Consider the following 14860-nt stretch of genomic DNA (forward strand, 5'->3'; position numbering starts at 1 on the left):
GGTTGGTTGCTTGTTCGTTTGGCGTGATAGTACGAGGAATATTGGTTGGATGTAGTGTGAACGTGCTTTTAGCCAAGAGGAAGTTCGCCCCTCAGGCATTCGTATGGGTGGAAAACGGCTATGGATATCAGCAGCCAGTCATGTTGTTCGAGCGATCTCAAAGCAGCTCTGACAACAACACTAATATTTTTGGGCGTTTTGACTTATTGATTGTTACTCACAGTTTGGGAAATACATGCCTCTGAAGCTTTTGAGAAACACCCTTTAGAAACAAGCCAGAATCAATATCCGGATCGCGTCAAGAAATCCGTTTTGGCCATGGTATAGCTCAACTTGTATGGAAGGTACCTTGTCAGGTTTACATGGCCTAGAACGTGTCTAGTAAAAGGCAAAAGTCAAAAGCCGGCGATGTCAGATTTGAAATGGACGTGAAAAGAGGCAAGTTTGTCTCCCTGAGCAACTCCACCTCCTTTTTTCTCCTTGAGCTTCTGCTTCCCTTTCTTGAGGTCCTTCCACCCCAAGAGGACCCGAACTGAGTAGTCGCACACCAGGAAGGATTAGTAAAAGAGCTAACTAATCTTGTTGTCACTAAAATCCTATTAGCCATCGACAAAGGGGAATTGCAAGATTTATATCACTCACAGAATCCGGCCCGTCCGAGATTCGGGTGAGCGATCTTCACTCGACAAGAACTAGTTGGCACATTTAAGCCAAACCCGGTCACCCAAATTTAGCTTCCTTCATTGAAAGTTCATTTTATAACCGATTGCACTGGGTCGTCGGGAGTCTTGCTTAGAACCGCGTCGTTCGTGCTCCGTTAACTCGAAGCAATAAAGGAATACAGTTGACGAAATCGGTCTGCCCAACCAGGCGCTTGTGGTTGTGGGTGTTTGGCACAAGTGACCAACTTCTGCGGAGAGCCCATAATAAAAACTATCAATACAATCAGAACAACTCGATTTCCTTTGTGAATCCTTGTCGTTCAGATCTGATGAAGTGTCCTACGTCAATCTTCCTTGTCAATCATGCTGGATATCCAGTTCGCTCTGACCTCACACAATGAATTCATCAAATTCCAATCGTCAAACTATGAAAGTCGCCATGTCGACTTATTATGCTCGGGTTAGCAGCTTCATTGCGGGAGAAGTACAAAAGAAGATATGGCGACTACAATGTCACTCACATTGCGGTTTAAACGTGTCTGCTCGTGCTTTTGCTCCGGGGTCCAATTCTTTGACGCAAGATCCCACCCACTGCAAACTAAATAGTGACGACGCATTGCTCACGAGTCGTCAGAATTTCCATAAACGCCAAGAATGTCAGAGGGATCTCTACCTCGCTTTGCAATTATTTTCCACGAAGATATGTCATGCTTCGCAAAATATGGATAACTGTACTTGTATTCCCCGACCTTAACTGTTTTGAAACTCACAGAGGAAAAATAGAATACGCAAAAAGAGCACCAAACCTTTCTTGCTAGTCAAGAATCTGCTCAGACAATATACTCCACTTTTTTTCAATCTGCTCTTAATTTGTCATTTTGAGGGAAAACATTCCGCGGGTCTGTTCAGGCGAGTAAATTGGGCCGAAGCAAATCAGAAGTCCATTGATATCCGAATTACAGATGTAAATTCAGTAAAAGTCAAAAAGTCCGTTCCTTCCGCTTTTTTTTGAGAATGTGCGTCGTATTTTTTGTTTAATTATGAACGGTTCAGAAAATACAAGAAGGCTTTTTTGGGCGACTACACATGTAAAAGTGAGCATTCATAAAATCTCTGAGGACAAGATAGTCATTGTAAAAGTGGGATCAAGCCGCTATTGAGCTTGTGCATTCAATCAAAGTGGAAAGGAATCTGTGAGATACTTTGTCAAATGTCACAATAGCAATACCAAATTCTCATCAGGCTTCTGCGAGATTTGGCAACATCACTTGAACACCAAAATGGCAATCCAAACCTTGAGCGCGCATTATTTTTTATATTAGAAATTCCTTGATCCCCGCTAGGAAGCTGAATGCATGCAGGCTTGAAATGTATAGGCGGGAAGTCATCGCGGTGTTTCTTTTTGGACTCGGGGAGGGAATGAATAAATTCTCCTAATTTGATCCCATAAGCGCACCCATAAATCTGATAGGGTTAACCTGAACTCGTAGTGGCATAATTGGCATAGTTCTCTCTCGCTCAGCTCTCCGTTGGCCCTTTTCTGATTGCCACCAACCTAGATCATCTTTTTTAACGGCATGCGCCTTTTTTAATGTTCAGCTGTTGCTCGACCTCATGGCGGCTCGTTCAAATCTCCTCTTGCCTGGAATGCCTTCATTGCCGAGATGAGTTAGTGGAGCTGGCTGGCTTGGCAAGCATGGGTGGGGAACGAACTGTGATTTTCTGAACTTGGCGGCACTTTTTTCTGATTTTCAAGCCCGCTCCCCAGGACGTTTTGAAAGAATGTGTCAAACATGAGATTGGAATGATGCTCCAATACGCCCGACATCAAATCCATTGACTTTGATTCACAAGAAAGGAAATGGGCTCTTTCGCTTTCGCTTGCCGAAGAGATTGCCTATGTCTTGTCACAATTCAATTCGCCAATGCCATGGTCATTGTTTCAAGACGGGTGTACGAGCGATGATTTGCAATCTCCAGCCCCTTTTTGTGAAGGACCGTACACACTCCGTACGTCCTGTGCGTCTCGGTGGCGCTCAATCCCCTCATGCTTGTCCGAAACTGATGGGCTCAAAAAAGGCTTGAAAAATCAGAGTGAGTGTCGGCCGCGTGCCCATGTTTATCTGGATTTTAGCCATGGCCAATTCTGATTGTTCATGCCATTATCGACGGGAATGGAAGGAGGGCTTCTTCTTGGGCACTTATTCCATGATACTCCGAGCTTGCGCCCAAAGGCATTTGAGCACTCATTGGCGATCAATTTGTGAGAATCAAATGAACAGGGAGAAACGTATTGTTTTCAAGCTCAATGCATAGGTATTACTTGTAGTGCCATTCTTCCTCAAACCTGACCACCAGCGACGATTCGCCACTCCTGCGTTTTTGGGCCAGATGAGGCTTATGGATTTGGGGCTCGAATCTGACCAACCGACCAAGTGAAGTGACGACAAGGCAGGAATGCAATTTGTTGGTCACGCTCCATAAGAGACCGAGGTGAAGAGAGAGGGTGTGGGTTGAGCAGGCCACCTCGGTGTCCATGCCAATGTGACATTTCGGCAAACCTTTGGTTCAATGAGGAATGGGGACTGCACAAAACATTGCTATGATGCTCCGGCGAGTATTGTGACCCGATGGTTTGCGATGATCTCCACCATGGACGACTGTCTCTCTTCGTGGACTCTTTCTTTCGATGGCTTCCCAAGGGTTCTTTTGTCGGTGACCGCTTCAATGGGGGAATCTCCAGTCACCGAAGACCACATCAATTCTACGAGAACCAAGGTCATGGCAAAATCTTGCATCTGTCTCAGTCCGGGGATATCGGACATGTCTTGTAAGAATGGAACCCAAAACACGTTGCTGTCCCACATGAGAACGGATCCAATTTGTTGAATGTGGCATTCACTTGGGAGGGAGGCTTTTCCTTGATCCTGCCTGAGCGGGCTCTTGTTTAGGGCTTTTGAATGGACGAAATTCCTCGGGATGGCCAAAGGAGAAATAGAAGATAAATGAGCAAATTGGATTGCATTCGAATGACCCTCCGACAAATGGACCGTGGTGAAGTTTCATTCATTCCGAGATATCTTCAGAAGGTGGAGAATATTCCCCATTGTCATGGTAATCCTCAGGATTTCTCACCCAACGCGAGATTCATGGGAAAATGCCACCCCGTCTTGTTGCTCAAGGTTCGTGGGGAAACACGGGAAACATTTTAAAAAATATCCAAACCAACCATTGAGACGAAAGTGGTCAAGATGCTGTCCCTACCCCTCACCCCAGACAAAGAACAGCATCCAAGATCAATTTCATGAATCCGGCCAATCTTTTATGGCTTCTGGAGAATATTTAGCACTTCATACTTTAGTTTATGTGCATCTTCGAAGTTGGAACTTGATTTCATGCAGCGACGAACATGACCAAGTGAGCAGTGCTGGCTGGGTTCGTTGTCGCTCGGGTTTTTCTTCTTCATCCACACCTTTTTCTATTTCCTCGTAGTCGGGGTTCCTCATGGAGCCAGGGCTTGAACCCCCGGGGTCCTTTACGAGACCCCCTGGGAGGCCAGCTATCGAGGCATGAAGAATTCAATTGTGGAAGAGATCCGATCAACCAAACCATGTTTTCCACCACTTACAAGGCACCACTTTCATTCAGGATCACGGAACTTTACACATTCATTTATCTTTAAATAGCACTTTTTCAGTAGTAGTGGTGGTTCTGCCGCAGTGCTCAAGAGTCCGATTGGATCAATTATGAATATTGGACTGATAGCTGTGCTCTATTGAATTCAGTACTTGGGCGTCATCTCTTTTTCCCCGTGAACGGAGATATTCTGAGGAAGCCAGAGCATTTATACAAAAAAAAACTTCCATCCGACGTTTGAGGGAGGGTAAGATTTCGATCGCGTAAACAATGAGAAAGTTCATTTCAATCCACTCAAATACGAAGTTCGAGTGTTCATGTCTGGAGGGGAAAGAGCATGGACGGCTTAGAGGAGCATCTGGACAGGTCCAATTCCAATTCTTGTCGATTGTGTTGTAATGTCTTTTGCGCCAAATTGAAGGCCTTCATCTCGTTCACCATTTCTCATCTCGGTTTGATTGCTCTAATGTGCGGCTATTGTGTGCTTGGTGGACTGATCTTTGAAAAACTCGAACGTGACAACGAGATCATGGTCAGGACTCTTTTCCCATAAAGAAAAAAGAGGTTTGTACTCTTCTGTAACAAAAAGGGAAAACCTTTGTTCCAGGTGAAGAAAAGCATCCAAGACAAGCGGGAGAAATTGATGGACGATATCTGGTCAATGACGGAGAGATCCTTGGTGCTGCAAGAGCAGGAATGGATTGGAGGCGTTGAGGAGAGGTTGTACGGATTCGAATTGGAACTGGTTCACGCCATGAAGTCAGTAAGTGTTGCCATGACCTCCCAGAATATGGTCAGTCATTTGCGTATCTACCCATGGATGTAGGAGAGATGGCTGGAATGGATTTGAATCGGAAGACAATGTTCTGTGGACTTTTCCGGGATCCCTCTTCTTCTCCATTGTAAGTCTCACCACCATTGGATATGGCGACCAAACTCCAAAGACCACATTGGGCAAGATCATAACCGTGGTCTACGTGATTCTGGGCATGCCTTTATTACTCCTTTGCCTGGGCAACACTGGCAAGGCCATGGCCAAAAGCTTCAGGTCGTTCAGCAATGCCTACCTCCTAATACGTTCATTTCATTGTTTTGGACGAACCCTAAGCCAATTCTCATCTCATGCTCATAGATTCATCTATTGGCGATTGTGCTGCTACGTGTGTGTAAGTTCACAAGCGCAACAACGAATGGTTTCATCATCGCGACAACGTGCGGTCCCATTAGCTCGAGGAAGGAGATCATTATCCTATCATCACCCTCACTCCCGAGGACCACCACTCAGGTCCATGTCCGTCCGATCTCAGGTTGGTTGATGTCTCTCAGCATGAATTCCTCGATCTCAATGGACTCTGGTGACAGTTGATCAGTTGATGGTTGAGGGACAAGTCCATGGGGATTGATTCCCAATGGGATTCTGGCCCAGCCAACAACGGACAATGACCACGAGGCAGCGAGGCAGACAGAACTGAATGAAGAGTAATCATTTTGTTGGTCGTTTAGGCGAGTAGCACTTTTGGTGGACCCAGCCACATGTCACCCGAATCCAAGAGGAGGTAGAGAGCACGAATTGGCCAAATTTCTCGAATGGAATAAAACTTACACATACCATATTTTAGATCCTTTCGAAGCACTCGAGGAACGTGGTACAGTGGGAGTTTGAGCAATACTAGTCCAGACGGGATGTGCCCCACCCACCCACAAATCACTGCTTCCTCCAATGAAACCGAAAACGTGTTCACATTCAACAAGAACAAGGAATTGAGTGAGAGCGATCCAAGCATTCTCATTTCACGTTTCATTGACGTCCACTTGTATTTTTCTCCCATCAAGGTCAAAGCCGGTCTGATACACTTATGGCTAGGCCCGAATTCCATCGAGACAATGGTCTCCGGAGCTCAAACCGGAGTCGGAGAAGCACCAAATCACTTCAATTGAACCTACCAAGTGAGAAAGTGAGTCAAACGCTAGTACGCAATCTTTTCGGGCATGTTCTTGAGGATGAGATAAATATCTTTCTTTCAGGTCAGTAGTGGGGATTCGAGTCCTTCGAGTCCTACCACCCCAGGGATTCGACTCCCAACCCTGTTAATGCATCAACCACGGTCCATCAACGAAAGCTTTCGGAGCCAAAGGCTGACCTTGGACGAGGATTCCATGGATTATCCCGTGGAGGTGGACTTCTATGACGTTGAAGATATTTGGAACAAGGAGGTTCCAGTCTCACTCTGCTTTGTGGTCGTACTAGCCTATGTGATGGGAGGCTCCTATTTATTCAGCCAATCTGAAGGTTGGGCCTTGTTGGATTCGGCTTACTTTTGCATTGTCTCCCTTACTACCATTGGGTTTGGCGATTTCGTTCCCAAGACCAAAAAGATCGACCCCGAACTCAGTATTGCCATTTGTTCCACTTATATTCTATTCGGCATTTCTCTCCTGGTCATGACCTTCAACTTGGTTCAAGAGCGGGTTATCCGGAAAGTGCGGGGCATGGCCAACGCTTTGGGAATAATCACCGATGAAGAATTTGAGGACATGGACTAAGTGAATGACTCATTGATGGATCAATTTATTACTCAGTGTTGTATGAAGAATGTCACAAGTTGAAAATAAGATTAAACGATTGAATTGTGGCGTTCCAAAGTGGAAGCATTCGTTTTGCTCACTATATCATCAGTGCTCACTCCGATTAGTCCCAAGGTTTGGACCAAGTGTTCCACAACCTCGGGACGGTTATCCACTTTGATGGAAGCAAAGTCATGAATGCCTGAGAACCTTTTGAATTGGTCCTGGTTTTCCATTGGCTCTTCATCTTCTTCCGAGACTTTCTTCTCTTTGGCTCTTGGCGTCAAAGCAGAGGAAATCTTTCGCGTTGGATACCCGTCCCTGGGGGTTAAAAACTTGGACGTGGGCAAGCTGAGATCCCTCCTCAGTGTGCGTATATCTCGTCGCAAGTCAGCGATGTCGATGGAGATCTCTTTTTCCAATGCTTCAATATCCGAGCGTCCTATCCTCGAATCCTCCTTCTTCTCCTCAGATCGGAATACACGCTCGATCAGAGTGTCATAGAGCCTTCTTTTACTTTCTTGGGCCCTAGAATGAGTAACAAAAATGGTCATGGAGAGAGAGTGCTTGCTTTCACGGAGAGAAGCGTGTCGAAAGCTCATCTCGTCTGGCTTACATCAGCTTTGACGAAGCCCAAGTTTTCACATCGTCCATGAATCTTCCTCGATGGCAGATCCAGAGATAAACTTTACGCACACTATAAACAGACGGGATGATGTTCAACGGAGCTGGGATCGAATTCAAGTCGTCATAGTAATGGATCCAAATTGAGGCTCGCGTGAATTTCCATTCCACGTCCGCGTTTCTCTGGATCTTTGCAAACGTGGTGGTCATCAATGAGATCAAGAGATTCATCATGATCAGCACCACAAACACCTGCGTTGAAGACACACGGTATCTTATGATCTTAGGAGGTGCTATTTGCCCTCAGAAGTGATCTTACCTGATAAAAACCCCAGATGAAGATTCCGAAGTTGTGGGACAAGCTATCACCATCTTCTGAGGGAGGTCTTAAGGTGGCAAAAAGATGGTCGTTGAATCCGGGAATGGGGAGAGGCTTGAGCAACCCACCCGATATTGGAGGTCCTTTGACTTCGGTGGGCTCGATGTCGGCATACTCTTCCTTACCGGGGTCAAAAATGATCCAGAACAGGGTCTTTGTGGCGCTAGTAAAATCAGAGAAATTGGTTTGATCATCATTGAAGATGCCAAAGACAGAAACAAGTCCCACGGCGAAGGCAAAGACCGTGACTAGAAAGGACCCAACGATGCTCAGGATGTCCCAAAATACATTCTTGATGCAGAACAAGATGGGTCCAAACCTATGATGAATCTCAAAAAGGAAAATGACTTTCAAAAAGGCCATACAGCAGGCCACTCCATACAGGTTGGCACCAATATTGATGGGATGATTCACGGGGAGAACCTTGGTTCGGTCCAGCAAAAGACCACCCGTGATCCCTTTCAACGAGTCATAGCCATACCATTTGTATCCAATGGCACTAAGAAAGAGAATGTCCATAATCAGGGCGTAAAAGAATCGAAACTTGGTCATGATGATCCGGCCCAAGAGAACTTGGCCCAGGATGCTCATATCCTTGGCAAATTGGGCGAGGATCCAAAGAGCTGAGAAGTTAAAGTACCACGTGCGTTCTCGTTTCTTGTGATCTCCGATTCCGTGAATCACGGACAGGAGAATGAAGACCAAAAATAAGCCATACGAAGTCATGTCCAAGATGTAACGATGAATTGGGCGATCCAATAGCTTGATGAACCAGAGTAGGAATCTCATGGGAGCATTGTGAGGATATTGGATCTGTGAGTGATCTCGATAGGGACTGAGAATGTAGAGTAGGCAAAGAATGGGCGAAAACATGATTAGGACCACAATATGGAGTGCTTTCAACAATCCATGTTTGACGGTCCAATCGGAATCGTGTCCTCCCAACCACTTATTGTGCAACAACACTTGGCAGTAGGGATGGGAGACGAACTCTTTCTGGTCTTCATGGAGAGCTCGGTACAAGACGGAGTATGCTTTGTTACCATTGAACCGGCTGCCCGCCAAGACTTGCTCGACTTCCGAGCTATTACGGCAACTGTCCAAGATATCCACTCCAAATTGTCGACATTTCGTACGAACCAGGTCATATTCGCTTCGGAACTCGGGTTCCTTCCGCATCCCGAGATCGGCTTTGCGGGTGAAATCGAAGCAATGCTCCACAGGATCCTTTTGGTAGGTCATGGCCATATAAGCTGGACTGGCCATGGCTTTGAAGCTCCGAATCCGTTCGATGTGCGACTCCATGACATCCGTTTGGGTCATCCCTCCGGGAGCTAAAGGTTAAATAAAGATGAAAAATGAGTTGAACACTACATCGTGTAAACACTTACTATCGTAGATGAAAGGGTCCTTGTCTTGCCCAACGCGGTCAAAGATCTTGTAGCCATCGCCGTAGAGCATCTTGATTATATTATAGTTGCCCTTCACAGCTGCAGCCACGATCACTTCCTGGGCCTTCTTCTGCATCTTCAACAACTTCTTATCCACATCAGTGAGGCCAGTTTGAGTCCCTCGAGCGTCTCGCCAAGCCAGAATGCATTGAACCGACTCAAAATCATCCAATTCCACAGCCTCTAGCAATAACCCTTCCAGGAAAGTGGAGTTGATCTTCTGAAAATTGTCCTTGGTGATGTCCAATTGATCCAGCAATACCCGCACCAGATCCTCATTTCGACTGAGCAATGCCAACTTGAAGCATTTAGCGGCGAAGGTGGCGTCATTTCGGATGTGCTCAAAGCAATCGGCGAACTCGGTCTCACAATCATCGGGTAAGAAGCCAAAGTGGAGATCCCTGAGGAAGATCATCTCCCTGAGTTTCGAGGTCTCCCTTTGCTTCTGAACATGGCGGCTCCGGACTCGTTTGAACCTTTTGGTGGTCACACCATCTTCTTCCCCGTCGATTGATCCATCCATGTTCCACCCTTGCTTCCACTTCACTCACGACTGAAGTGGAAGTTCCACACTTTTGTGGATTCTACTTTTTCCCTCGGTGATCATCATGACTGGATGGACTTAGTTACAAATAGGCCGGGGAACGCTATGTAAACATTGGGATATGGAGACGATACAATAACACTCTCACAAAAAAAACGAGAAGGGGATCAACCTTTATGAGTTTCACAACCGACTAGGGCCATCAGTTGAATCTCATCCCAAGACTTTCCAAAAACGGTCCGCCGTCATCTTGATGGAGAGAGAAACGAAACCTCTGAGAGTACATGTGTAATTGCACGTTTTCCACCATCGGATTTAGTAGATTTCATCCACTTCAAAGTGTTCATTTGGACAGATGAGTGAAAATCCTGATAGTGGCGACATGAAGAGAGACACCCAAATGACACTCCAATTCACGCATGGCTGTCCGTCAAATGACACGAAATCAGACAGAGAGGTCATCTCTTTTTGAACAACCATCGTGTCGTTTCATTTTGAAGAAAAAAGAAAAAAAATACGTCAATGACTAAATTACGCGAGGATCCGAGGCATATTTTTACTGCCTCTCCTCTACGCTCCAGTTTGTTCATGATGATTTGCAATGGCTCATGACACTTTGATCTCGATTACGTCTATTTGATCCGCGGGAGGAAAAAGCCCGCCTTCTAGCGCGAAACTATGTCTAATAAGCTTAAACTTGATGCAACGAATTCCGTGGACACGCTACAATCAAAGCAGGAAATTGAAATCTGGTTGCGGCTATTCAAACCATATTAGGGCCTATCCCCAAGCATGTACACTCGGAAAACACAAACGATACCATTGGAACCATTTCAACCTGGGGACATCAAATATGAAATGAATTCTCAAACTGATTTCCATTTCCAAGCAGGAGGATAGAAACTCGCTCGAAATGCAAGTCGACGTAGCATCAAGCTCACTTAAAAGCATGACGGCCACGAAGCTCTGCTCTCCATATACGTACATAGTACTAGTATGAACATCAACGAAGAGATTCGCCACGCTCTGCCCAAAAAATTCTGTCAATACCGCTTTGAAAATGATATGGGAACGCTGCTAGCCAGCCAATGGTGCACAGCTATCGGCTCAGGATTATGGTTCAACCAACATACAGAAGGAAGGAAACGGAGGAGGGCGATATGAACAGGGGGCTCATTTCTGGCTGCCCCCTTCAACGCTATTAATTCTTTGTGCATATCAATGGCAAACAGGCAGAACAGACGAAAAGGGGAGCAGCCACGCCAAGTTAACCCTCCATCATGGTCCAACTGCCGTAGTGATAGATCGGCGGTACACCATCCACATACAATGACGGGGAAATCAATACGTATCCCATCCCTAGCCTGATCATTCCGGGCACTGAATTGTTGGGGGGTAATAAAACGAACAAGCTTAAAACTCAATAAAGGCATTTTACTGAGCGAAGAACGAGCCTATTTTGATAAAATATAAAAATGCACAAATGAGACTTAACGTCCATCCGGATTTGTCAATTTGACCTGGGATATTTCAAAACGGAATTGAAGAAGTAGAAGTGGCGGACAGGTTAGATTCTACGAAGTTCGATTCTCCTAATGGACCGACCGACCGACCGATCGAAAGACCGCGAGATCGAGCGGTGAAAGAGTGCGTGATTGGCGATTGCCATTTGGCGGCATGGTGACACATTTCCGCGGAGGGAGCATGTTAATGATGTGGAAGGCGAGAATGCCATCGATCGCAGGAGACTTGAGCCGAGCGGTGCTCTATTCAAACTGAATCTCCAAAAGGTTTTGGTGAATGGTGCTCAGACTCTTTTTTTGTGCTTGCCTTATTGTTAGCCGAATGTTAGCATCCACACGAAAGGAACGCGACATCGTCGGTGGTCCTTTGACACCTAAAGGACCTGTGAAGAATCCAATGAATTTGGCAATACATCCGAAGTGATGGTGGAGGAGGCATCATCTTAGATTTTCACCTTTTCCGAGATGATTTCCTCACTGAATATTCCCATATTCATATCTGCACACTACAGGCCCAGTCGGATTGCCAATACCACCGAATAATTGATGAGTCTGGATGGTTCGAGAAGTGTAGTGTCGTATTATGTCCGAATTCCCCTCTGAGATAACGCTTTCCTCATCCAGCTTCTAAAGACCCGAATCCGATCGAATCAGTTCAGGTACATTGGTAAAATTCCACGGCCAACTCCAGCATAGCTCCCTTCTCATTGGCGATAGCGATATAGCGATGAGGGTTTTTTTCCAGCACGGTACTCCGTACTGAACTCTATTGATCACTAGGGATGTTCAGAATATGTAGAGATCATCAGTACCTTCTACGGTTTGTTTTTATAACTTCATATTGTGATACGATTTTGAAACGACGACATAACTCAGACTGCCAAAATGAATATTATGCCAAGGCAGGAAAATTTCACATTCGAAAAACTAAGTTAGCTTATTCAGCTTTTGTTCATCAAAACATACGCATATTCAGACTCCAAATGAGCAATGTAATTGAACATTGTTATATTCTAGTCACCGATATCAATTTACATTTACCACTACTCATGCTCCCACCATCATACTCGCCGTAGACATTTTCCCTTATTATACATATCTCCACAAACTAACAATTTTAATCATCGAACTTAATAAAAGTGCCTTGAAATAAATAGATCCACTTAATTATTATCACTTTATCGATCATAGCAGAGCAATGCTGAAATTAACCTAACTTGGAACATTCAAGGGCCAACACTTTCTTTAGAGGCTTATTTGCAACTTTGCATTTGCAACCAACAAAGTAAACGTAACGAATGAGCAAGATGAACAGAGGACCAAAACTCATGTGGTCGTAAGTGGCAACCCTAGATTTGATTATTGATCAAATGGTGGTTCTTTTGAAGGTCCTATTTGGTCATTTGAGAGTTCCGTCATTATTGCGCTTCTTGAATAAAAAAATTGTTACGGAAAAAAGCAGAACCGTTAATTTTGTAAATGATTGCACTCAAAAATCACCAGCAACCAGTCTTTTTCCTAGCATTATTTGCACACGCCTATTGTTCCGGCCTCTAAAATGTAGAGATGGCAGCATTCCTGACGCTCGAAGAGTCTCAGGACTTGATTTCAGACCCATTCATGAGACGTGAATTATGGATTTAGGGAATGAAATATGAAGAGAAAATTTGACAGCACACCTTATGTCTTGGGGCATTAACTGACATTCGAATACCACTCTCAAACTAAACTTGCCCCAAGAGAAGCCACTACGTCCTCACACGATTTAAACAAACGGAAGACGCACTTGAGGAGGCTATGCAAAATTTCTGTTGGCGTGCATGCATGAAATCAAATAGGTTGCAATTAATGCCTCCCTTCCTTCATTCCACATTTGAGTTCTCAGAGTGTCTCACCATTTTTTTCAACTTGTCACACAAACACATATGTTTAGCTACAGTTCAATCCGTTCGTTCCGTGACGTCAGATGTCGTTGGTTCTTTCTCTTCTTTCCACTTCGTTCCTGAACAAGATGTTCCCAGGGCAAACTTATTTCTCTTTGGGACTGGTCAACCCATGGAAGTGAGAAGTTGTTCTACTGTTGTGATCGAAGTTTGAAATTGACCTCCACAAACAAGATAAAGGGCGAACCTACAATGACAAGCGACTACTTTCTGGATGTGTTTTTCTTTGAATTGGGGGGTGTTCGCCAATCATATGGGCCAATTGCTGCCGATAAGGCAGCAGAAATTCCCTATCAGTATGGTTCTGCCGTCTATGAGTGCGTTTAGCGTCTAAAAGTTTCCTTTGGAGAGAAGGTCAGAGAGGAGAATCGAACCAGAGACCACTCTCAATGCAGGAAACTGCGATAACCACTTCATCATGTTTCCTCCTCAAGTTAAAAATGTGAATGTCATACAATGTAACAGAGCTCCCCCGTTTTGCAAGGATAGTACCGTAAAACAATGATCCAAGTAGAAATTGTCGCCTGTTTCGTATTAATCATGGCTTAAACAAAGCTTTGTGTTTTCGAATTGGAGCTCAGCCCACTTTTGAACACTGGGCTGAGGCCAAGAGATAGATAAATTGCACAGCCAAACGGCCTGACAGGCGTGACTGACCAGATTACTCCATCAGTGATTACTTGAGAGAAGGAATTACTAATGGATGACGCTCCTCCACGTATGGCATCCTTAGAGACTCGGATGATGATCATTGCATCTTGTCCAAATCCCATGAGTATTGTAGCGTATGTGCACACACACACATATGTACTCACTTATTCGACGTGTGGCTCTGATTAACTGAATGGGCTGCACTTATTTATGCAGAAGGCCCCTCCGCGTGTTTTTCATCTTGTCAAAAGCAAGTCATGGTGATGCTGAGAAGCGGTTGAAGAAGGCATCTTTCTTCTTTTTTTCCCTCACTCCGTTGATGAAGGCGAGGAAAATTACCACAGACGGAAAAGGTGCTTGGTTAGGTGAGTGGGTGGCTCCACATTCTTGATTGTAACAAATGTGAACCAGGGCAGATTTCATAATGAATGAACCCCATTAATCAGATTCATCATCGAGAATATTCTCTTCCCAGGGAAAGAGAAACTTGGGTGTTATACCGATTTCGTCAATGAGCTTGTACTAGAGGAGCTGAGCTGGTGAGCTAGAGCTTGTTGGCTAGGTATGAGCGAGTCCCGCCTATCCTCGCCAAATACTCGACCAATGGCATCCTTAGAATGGGGGCCTCCTGTCGTCAGGCGTAGCGAATGTGTTCAAACGAGGCGTGACGAGGGAAACGGGGGTCTCTCTCTCTCTCGTTCTCCTCTCGTACACACACACACACATGTAGTGGACTATACAGGGTGCGTGCGTGGTTCGCATCTACCTATACCACCCGAGAGCGTATCCACATTGAGTGAGAGAAAGAAAGACGGGCGCCGCCAAAACAGGAACGACTGGTAGAATGATGGTCCCTTTGGGATGGTGGATGGTGGATGGTTG

General features: G+C 45.2%; 2 protein-coding genes across 5 annotated transcripts; one reads left to right on the top strand and one right to left on the bottom strand.

Annotated features, from left to right (window-relative positions):
* Positions 1–2376: 2376 nt before the first annotated feature.
* LOC131881679 (potassium channel subfamily K member 18-like) lies at positions 2377–6941 on the top strand. Of its 4 annotated transcripts, XM_059228616.1 has the most exons (9): positions 3702–4079; positions 4155–4545; positions 4906–5057; positions 5125–5346; positions 5431–5605; positions 5802–5854; positions 5918–6063; positions 6132–6253; positions 6324–6939. In XM_059228616.1, the coding sequence occupies exons 3-9, from the start codon at positions 4942–4944 to the stop codon at positions 6840–6842; spliced, it is 1353 nt and encodes a 450-aa protein (XP_059084599.1). In that variant the 5' UTR covers positions 3702–4079; positions 4155–4545; positions 4906–4941; the 3' UTR covers positions 6843–6939. The 4 variants fall into 4 exon arrangements, with proteins under 4 accessions (XP_059084600.1, XP_059084598.1, XP_059084599.1 ...); XM_059228617.1 differs by lacking the exons at positions 3702–4079; positions 4155–4545 and adding an exon at positions 2377–2756; XM_059228615.1 differs by lacking the exon at positions 4155–4545 and having other exon boundaries at positions 2773–3844; positions 6324–6941.
* LOC131881678 (short transient receptor potential channel 1-like) lies at positions 6848–10108 on the bottom strand. Its single transcript, XM_059228612.1, has 4 exons — positions 9258–10108; positions 7807–9200; positions 7480–7739; positions 6848–7391 (listed from the first exon to the last, which is right to left on the bottom strand). Exons 1-4 carry the CDS (start codon positions 9838–9840, stop codon positions 6914–6916), a joined length of 2715 nt encoding a protein of 904 aa, XP_059084595.1. The 5' UTR covers positions 9841–10108; the 3' UTR covers positions 6848–6913.
* Between the last annotated feature and the right edge of the window lie 4752 nt (positions 10109–14860).

The sequence above is a fragment of the Tigriopus californicus genome, chromosome 6, assembly GCF_007210705.1.
Source record: "Tigriopus californicus strain San Diego chromosome 6, Tcal_SD_v2.1, whole genome shotgun sequence".
NCBI lineage: Eukaryota > Metazoa > Arthropoda > Copepoda > Harpacticoida > Harpacticidae > Tigriopus > Tigriopus californicus.

What these genes read in the sequence shown, in the direction of transcription:
- LOC131881679 (XM_059228614.1), top strand. Translation starts at nt 4,636, where the DNA reads ATGGACGGCTTAGAGGAGCATCTGGACAGGTCCAATTCCAATTCTTGT. An exon ending in GAACTGGTTCACGCCATGAA is followed by an intron (nt 5,058 to 5,124) that starts GTCAGTAAGTGT and finishes CCATGGATGTAG; the next exon opens with GAGAGATGGCTGGAATGGAT. An exon ending in TCACCCGAATCCAAGAGGAG is followed by an intron (nt 5,855 to 5,917) that starts GTAGAGAGCACG and finishes ACCATATTTTAG; the next exon opens with ATCCTTTCGAAGCACTCGAG.
- LOC131881678 (XM_059228612.1), bottom strand. Translation starts at nt 9,840, where the DNA reads ATGGATGGATCAATCGACGGGGAAGAAGATGGTGTGACCACCAAAAGG. An exon ending in GGACCCTTTCATCTACGATA is followed by an intron (nt 9,201 to 9,257) that starts GTAAGTGTTTAC and finishes TTTAACCTTTAG; the next exon opens with CTCCCGGAGGGATGACCCAA. An exon ending in TCATCTGGGGTTTTTATCAG is followed by an intron (nt 7,740 to 7,806) that starts GTAAGATCACTT and finishes TCTTCAACGCAG; the next exon opens with GTGTTTGTGGTGCTGATCAT.